Here is an 8799-nt window from a genome sequence, read left to right on the forward strand (position 1 = left end):
TTTTTTTGTCACCTAAATGTTTTACATCAGGCTTAACCAACGCGGTGCCGGGGGGCTCCAGGGGGCCCTCAAGGACCACATGGGGGGCCCTCAGCGTCTTCTGAAAACAGCACAACTCACTAGTGGTCTAAGTTTGAAATGTTATTTTATTCTGATGCTCTTCTTTTTTTAATCAGACTTGGATTTATAGTTTTCAAAATGAAAATATGTGAAATAAATTTAGAAATTAAAAGAAACATAAAAATGTATATTATGCATAAAGTTCTGGTAAACACGGACTCCTCAGTACATGAAGGAGCTCTACACTGGAAAAAAGATCTAGAAATAAGTAAAAATTTCATAAATTCAGTGTATTTACCCTTAATTTGAGTAGATAAATGAGATGATCTGCCAATATAATGATTATTTTTACTCTTAAAATAAGAAAATGAGATAAAATGCACTTGAAATAAGACAATGCAGTTGTGTTTTCTTATTTTAAATGTAAATAGTCGTGTTCCATTGACAGAATGTCTCTTTTACCTCCTCAATTCAAAAACAAATGCACTTATTTTAATAAAAAATGACTTATCTAGATTTTTATTTTTTCCAGGGTAAGCCCTAAAAAGGTTGGCGACCCCTGCTTTAGATCTTTAAAGCAATTTCAAATATTTTATATATTATGATTTAATTCTTTCTATAATCCACATTTCTATTTTATTGGAACTTTTCGTGTTTAAGACTAAAAAGAAAGACAGCAACACTTTGCAAACCAGCCTTCTTAAGGGACCCATACTTAGTGCAACAGGAAGCCGATCCTAAAGGGTCCGGTAGAAATCCAGCAGTAACCTCTCCAACCCTGGATCCTCATTTAGTGCCATGCCCTTAATTGGGATCTCTTCTACTTCAAGTTGAGCTCCCTAAACCGAGTGGTCCTCTGATTAAAGCTGCGTCCAGAGAAAGGACAGAAAACTCCAGCCTGGGTTGGTTTGATCAGAACCAACGATGCTCCTGATTCAAGCATGTTAGAAATGGCTGAAGCGTCATCCTGCTCGGATGTCAGCAGTGAGGGAAGAGCGTCGTCCTTAAAGCTGGGAAACCTTTTTCAGACTCATAGATGTCGAGGAAAACGCCTCTCAGCTCTCGAGTTGCTTGATTTGGGGGAAAGATCTGATGCCCTTTAAAAATCCTTTGGCTTATTTCCTGCTGTTTTTGGTTTCGAGTTGGTTCAGCCGGAGGTTCTGCTGGAAGCTTTGGCAGCAATCTAAATTCCCCCTGCAATGTTGGCTCCATTATCATCTGTAACATTCTTACAGATAACAGTTCAGCTTTGGCCAGTAAAGACACGGCAGCTGGATCAGCTTTCAGTTCCTACAAAACCTGCAGAAAACCAAATTTCTTCAAAAACTCCTCCGTAGAAGGAAGCATGAGGGACTAACAGTCTGACTCATCGTCCCTCCGACTCTGGGACCTGAACTTCTAAAAGAAACATCAACTACTTTCATAAAATAATACTAATAATAATAAAGAAAAAAGATGACTTTGGATCTCTAGGCAATGGTCAAGTTCTTTTCACATGCAAGGACATTTGTGGTCCTATGGGATTAATCTATCCATGCACTGCAAAAAAATGTAAATCTAAAGACATTTTTGAAGTGAGGAGGTAAGTGAGAAACTTTCCAATTGAACCATTTACATTAAAAATGAGAAAAAACAATTGCATGTTATATAATCAAAGTAAGGCTGCTCAGTGGGAAGCACTGCTGCCTTGCAGCAAGAAGGTTCTGGATTCAATTCCCGGCCCATGGGTCTTTCTGCATGTTCTCCCTGAGCATGCGTGGGTTCTCTCTGGGTACTCCTGCTTCCTCCCACAGTCCCAAAACATGACTGTTAGGTTAATTGGCTTCTCTAAATTGTCCTTAGATGTGATTGTGTGCATGAATGGTTGTTTGTCTCTGTGATGGACTGGCGACCTGTCCAGGATGGACCCCGCCTCTTGCCTGTTGACTGCTGGAGATAGGCACCAGCACCCCTCGTGACCCCACTTTTGACTGGCGTGTCAGATAATGGATGGATAATCAAAGTATTCATTCCAGCAACAAATCACTTAATTTACCTTCTCAAATTAAGGGTAAATACTAGTGTTACACTGATACCGATACCACTATCGGACGGGCCTCAATCCAGCACTAAAATGGTGGCATCAGTATCGGCGAGTATCAACAAATAGGGCAGTGATACCATTCTGAGAGTTTCTTCAACTATTGTTACTCATTCCAGGTAGGCAATAAAAAGTTCTACTGGATTCACTTTGTATTCGTCTTTTTCCTGCTTCACAAAGGAAGGCAGCAGCTTGAAAAAGCCATGATGGAAATTATTTTACATCCAAGTAGAATGCAGTTCTTCATATAAACACAGACACATCAATTTCAAACAGATGGTATTGGAATGGGGCAATACTGCACAGCCAGGTATTTTGGCCAAAAAATGCAACACTAGTAAATACACTTAAGACATTTTTATTTATTTATTTTGCAGCGTATAGGAGCTCCTGTTTGTTTCAGGCCACTCTAAAGATCCCCAAAATTCATTATTTCTCATTGCTTTGGTTATAGTCTTTGAATAATGCTCCTCTGAAGAAGCAGCGTCTTTAGGGATATCCGTCCTCTCTAAGGGTGCAAATGGCTGACCGAACAGGTGTTTTCCTGTTACCTGCTGACGCAGTCTGAGACTCTTTAAATACTCAACAAACAGGCGTTTTCATCAGATTTCATCTATAATGATGCTTTTGAAATGGCCAAGATGGACCGGTGTGTGTGAGATGTTTGTCAGAGCAAGAGTCGATTCAGTGTTTTTTTAAACTACAAGTTGTGATAAAAGGAATGAAGGATTTTTTTGTTTGGCTGCGACTCATTCCAAGAGAGAACTAGCTGTTCTGCTGCCATCAACACCCTTGTTTATAGATTTAGGAGACAGGCCTGTTTTTAGTGTAGTCCTGTTTCTCTGACTGTGACTAACTGGATGTGCTCTCTTCATCCTCTGACATGGGAGCTCGTCTGCCTGGCTGTGTGTTTCCTGGACGGGGCCGCCTGTGGAGCTGGTTGACAGTTGCCTTTTGCATCTATGCTTCTTTTTCTATGTCTGCTTCTGTCTCCTTGAACCCCAGTCGGCCTCAGCAGATGGCCGCTCACACTGAGCCTGGTTCTGCTGTAGGTTTCTTCCTGTTCAAAGGGAGTTTTTCCTCTCCACTGTCGCTACAAGCATGCTTAGTGTGAGGGATGGCTGTACAGTATATAAATAAACTGAATAGAACATTTCACTGAGCATTTTGAATCTATATGAATGTTCCTTTATGATATGGGGGGGGGACTTTTCACTGTAGCTTGTGTCCATTGGGCCACGTTTAACTGGAGAGGTTTCCTCCCGTTTTTTTAGAAATGAAACCATTTAAAACGTGCTCTCTGTGTTCATTCAGGTTTTTTTGTTTTTCTATTATTTGTTTTACAGATCAGAAAAAATCAATCAGGGGGAGAATTATCAACCAGAAAAAGAAAAGACACTGAGCCAAAGGAGGATAATGTAGACCAAGTTTTAATACCAGAAATGAACCCAAACACCATCAAACCTCAGACTCCACCATGATTCAGGTCCTTCATTTCAGTAGCTTTCTGATTTACGGCACAATATGGCGCACACACACTGCTTTCTTTCACTCCCTCACACACACACCTCATACACGTTTCTCCATCCTCGTGGGGACTTTTAATTGACTTCCATTCATTTGTAACCCATTTCTACAGCCTAACCGTGAACCTAACCCTAACAGGTTCATACCTAACCCTAACAGAAGCCCAATTCACACCTTACTCCTAAACCAAACCCTAAAACAGCATTTATACCCATTGCGACCAGACATTGGTCCCCCCCAGGACACCCGGTCCCCACGATGTGCTAGGATTTATGGTAAACAGTCCCCACACACACACACACACACACATTCTCTTAAGTCCATCTAATATTATCATCCAAATATTTATATTCTGTCTTTTCATTAAGCTAAATCACTACTTGAATTTGTACACCGCTGGGTGAAGATGAGTCCACCATCAGTACCATTTAAAACAGACTTTTCTTTTTTTAATAATTAAAGCATCTCTCCAGTTTATCGGCTCGTTAAGCTCCAGGCTGATCGAAGCGTCGCTTTCAGAGTTAGAGGCTCATTTTAAAGTTCCACGTCCGTATTTCAGCTCCAACCATCGTCTGCAGCTGATGAAGACGAAACAAACACGCATGATGATGAGCGAGGATTGGCACGGGTAATAACAGTCCTGAGAGGATGTATGAAATAACTACTTTGACTCTTCTGATAGAGTTCTGCGTTCGGAATCACATTCCTCAGAGTTTAAATAAACGGATGGAGGATGAAGCAACGCCGCGCCTCTGATCCGGGGCGTTTTTCACCAACTCATTCCGCTTTTCCTTCCCTGATGCTGCAGAGCCACCCACTGAGGGTGGCTGTTTACCCGCGTCTCTCAGATCGGCTTTTGTTTTCTTAAGGGTGTGGGAGGTTCATCCGATCCTCTATCAGAGTGTTGTCCAGACCTTGTGCTTCCATGCATTGCTTCACGGTTGTTAAGACTCCGGTCAGACGCCTGTCCAGAGCGGACAGGTGAGGTTCGGCCAGGACGGGATAAATGGGATCAAAAGAAAGAGCTTGTCGCATTGCGGAGCTCAGAACTCCACCTTTCAGGAAGTTCAACCTGTTCCAGGTGGAAACGCGAATCCTGTAACAGAAAAAAATAAAAAACGTGCAAAAAGGATTTTAGTGAAGGACAACTAGATAAGCTGGATCTGATGGGAGCCTGAGGAGACTTACATGCAGCACTGGTAGAGTGGTGCCAGGATGCTTCGCTCATCCAGAGCTGGATTCCCAAAGCTGCAGAACAGAAACACAAACATGGAGATTAAAATGTCTAGCTTGGGCTTTAAAGTACATCGCCCTGTTTTTTTTACCTTTGTCACATGTTATGTGCGTCGGGCACATTATTTATTTTTTCTTCTAGTGTTGCATAGACCTTAGTTGAATCACTTATTTTTTTGAGTCTTGATAATTCTTTTTTCTTTAGTAAATTGATGACGTTAATTTGCGTGATATTGGTCGCCTATAAGTAGGCGGGGTTTCCACCTGTTAGTCTCTCTCTCTCTCCCTTCCAGCCTTCTGGGCGATCCACCGTCACAGAGAGCGCGTCCAGACGCGATGCGCACGTCTCCTGTCTTTGTAGGCCGCCGCTGACCTCTCCAGCCTGCCATGCAGTATTTTTGTTCCTTAGCCTTTGTTTTTTGCTGATATTTTTGTCACTTTGACCTGGTGGGAACCGGTTGTCCTGTTTTCGTTCTTTTTTTATCTTTATTAGAGTTTAAACCGTTAGTTCGTTACTAGCAGAGGCTTCGGCGGCCCTGTAGAGGGTTGGCCCTCTGCTGTAACATTTTGTTTCTTTGGATCGGCTCACCAGGCCCAACTTTCTCTTCATAATTTGGGTTTTTTTCTTTTTTCTTTCTTAGAGTTTCTTTTTGGACACGGGGAACTAGGGGAAAAAATCGGACTCTCTGTTTTTTGTCTCTTTGCAGAAAAACAAAACACCTGATCTAAAAAGAAGTTCCAGAGATTAAGAATAAAATGGTGGCCTGGGCGGTCGTAACATCACATTACAGCCAAACTTCTACGTGTTTCACCCACCAGGTACTAGAAGGCCTCGGAGGTCGGGACTCGGGTCCGGTGACCCCACTCGGATTCATGGCTGTGTTAGCGCCCACTCAAACCCACTGTGTTATTATCACACCTCTAACTGTGGAACACCTAGCATCCCATCATCTTAACACAGAACCACAGGGAACACGGTCAGGATCCGGTTATTTAGTCTAGAACAGGAGTCGCCAACCTGCGGCTCCAGAGCGCTCTTTAGCGCCCCCCTGTGGCTCACTGCAGCTTTTTCAAAGTAAAAAATATGAAAAAAAGATGGATTTTTGATTGTTTTAGTATAGTGTGCAGAAGGTAAAACATTATTTATGTTTTTCAATGCTGTAAAAATTTATAAAAAATAAATTCAAACATTCTTATCAACAATTGTGTCATAGCCTGTGACACGTTTCAGTGCAGCGCGGAGCCAGATAGGCGGCTGGTGGGTTCAATGTAATTAAATTATATCGTAGTAATCTATTATTTTCGTTTACTATTTATCTTATCAAAAGGCTGCGGGTTATAGCACTGTTGCCCCGATAAGGAGAGGAAAAGAGGATTTGCGGTTTGAAGTAAACTGCATTTTTTTCCCACTTTAAGTTTTGAAATTGCACCTTTTTTTTTTTTTCAAAGCCTCAAAATAAAAATAATACCAAAAATCGTATGTCTTTATTGTATTTCTATAATTCCATCGATTTCAGATATAATAATACATTAATAATGTGATGGAAGTTAAAGTTAAAGCATCAAATATGAAACAGCAGATTTGTCACATTTCCTTCAGGATTTGCTGCAGTAAAAAATTAACATTTAATCATGAATGCTTATTATGTATTTAAGCCTAATTAGTCATTTTGATAGTGGTTTAATAAACACTTAGAGCCCTTAGGAGGCTTAAAGTAAAATTTAATATTTTTGCTGCTGCAGACAGATCTTTTTTCGGTCCAATATGGCTCTTTTTGCCGACCCCTGATATAGAGGGCCCAACGAACGATGGCTCAGAAAAAAAGACAAAGAAAGTGTGAAAAACTGTGCTTAGACCAGACTGTGACATATAAACTAATTTAATAGACAGACTAGACTAAGCTGGTTCTGTGGGTGTTTGGTATGACTCAGTTATAAAGCGGTTTTAGTGGCGGGAAGTTGTTTGAAAAAGAGATGGGCAAACTGGAAGACATCAAAAGAAGGCATGAGTGAAAATTTTAAGGGATTTCAAATGCAAGATGTCAAACTGGATAAACAAGATCCTTACAGTGCTGGTACGTTTACTAAAAGTAAGAATTTTACTGTAAATCTTTAAGAGTGACTAATTTGTTTTTCCGTGTTGTGGGAATGGTTCCAGTATCAGTTACTGTAAAAGTGGTGGTTCATGTTCATTTACTGTCTGCTTCAAGATAAACCAAACAACCAATTATAGGAAAATAAAACATTCAAAGGATTTTATTCCCTCTAAAAATTCTCCATCTATAGAAAAAAAAAAAGGTTTCCAACAGCTCTGCAGTTCTCACCTCTTGGCGTTGTCGAGCAGGATGAGCATGCTGGCTCCTCCGTCATCCTGGAAACTCTCGTAGTGATGGCGATCGGCGTTGCCGATCAGATAATCAAAGATAGCCGTATCAATAACATCAAGCAGCCTCGGCCCCGCATCGTACGGGGGCATTTTCTTCACCGCCTCGCAGTAGCTTTCATCATACTCCCACCTACATGAGAAACAAACATCAAAGCTCTCTGATACCAAATATATGCAATGTGTTAGCCTTGATCAGCGAGTCCCTTCCTGCCACCTCTTCAAAGATAAGGTAAGTGGTTACTGTGGCATTTAAGAGGAAACGTCATTAAATTGAAGACATCACAGATAGTAAATCAAGAGCTGTATTTGTTCAAAACACGTGAAATGCATTTGTCCGATGGGTCTTTCCCTGGGGGGAGGCATAGCAGATCTGTCACAACAGATGATAATGGGCATGAAACTAAGGTACTATCAGATGGACTATTACTACATGATGCAGCTGTGAATGCATCAGTGCCAGATGAGGGAAAACTCCTCCAGTCTGGATGCAGTTAGAGAAACAAGCTTATAGGAGAACATGGTGCCATCTAATAATGTGTGCTAAAGAAATAGGAGACATAAATGCACCGAATCATTCTGCGACATATTATGCCAGCTTTAGCAAAGTTCTACAGTTACCTTTATCTGAATGCATCTATAAAGATATGAGGAGTTAAATCCACATATGAGTAACCTGATGAGCCCGACTGATGAGGTTTAATCTATGGGTTTGGTTTACGACTAATCTGTTCAGAAGGAGGAGGGACATTCAGGAGCACCGTCCGAGCTGATTGGGTGAAGCGGCACCTAAGCACCCGCCTACCTATGTTTGGTTTTAGCCAATCACAGTAACACATGAAGAAGCAGCAGGCAGCATAAAAAAACACAAAAACTCATGATATTCTTGCTGAATGAAATAAAATAGTCATGGATTCTGCAAAAAGCTAAAATAATAGGGGCACCGGTGAGCACCTCGTCCCGCACTGCCATCTTTATTTAGGTTCACCTTAAACCATAGAGATACAGGATTAGCCCAGGGTTTATACAGGAATTAGTAACTTTAATTTAATGCTTTTTAATGCTCTTAGAAATCATTTTAATGCAACAAGTAACTAAGACTCTCTCTCTCATTATATATATATATATTAGGGGTGGAACGGTTCACAAAATCCACGGTTCGGTTTGGCTCACGGTTTCGTGGTCACGGTTTTCGGTTCGGTTCGGTATATGTTGATTGTTAGCCTGACATGTTGGTCGTGTTGCTGTTAGCATAAACACACTGTTGCACTTTTATCCACAGCTTTCTTTCCGCCGTCATCGTAGGTCACTCTAAATGCAAAGTGGTCCCATACAGCAGACCTATAAAGTGCTGCTGGCGCGTCTTCCAACTCCTGTTCTTTCCCACTCGCCATTCCGACACAATTCTCCACAACAACTGATTTTTTCTGCTACACCTACTAAGCTGCTTCGCTTCTTCTTGTTTACTACTGGTGGTTGGCTTTTTTTCGCAGTACCGCCACCTTCTGCTCTGGAG

At 41.3% G+C, this 8799-nt stretch overlaps 1 protein-coding gene across 1 annotated transcript in view; it reads right to left on the reverse strand.

The window, feature by feature from the left end:
- Positions 1-3554: 3554 nt before the first annotated feature.
- fam20b (family with sequence similarity 20 member B) overlaps positions 3555-8799 on the reverse strand; it is a 35925-nt gene continuing 30680 nt past the window's right edge. Inside the window, exons 7-9 of the mRNA XM_015392992.1 lie at positions 7225-7416; positions 4856-4915; positions 3555-4763 (exon numbers count right to left, since the gene is read on the reverse strand). Of these exons, the coding sequence (XP_015248478.1) occupies positions 4532-4763; positions 4856-4915; positions 7225-7416 (484 nt within the window). The 3' untranslated portion in view covers positions 3555-4531. The remainder of the gene's footprint in view (positions 4764-4855; positions 4916-7224; positions 7417-8799) is intronic.

The sequence above is a fragment of the Cyprinodon variegatus genome, unplaced genomic scaffold (genome assembly GCF_000732505.1).
Source record: "Cyprinodon variegatus isolate N-32 unplaced genomic scaffold, C_variegatus-1.0 Scaffold618, whole genome shotgun sequence".
NCBI lineage: Eukaryota > Metazoa > Chordata > Actinopteri > Cyprinodontiformes > Cyprinodontidae > Cyprinodon > Cyprinodon variegatus.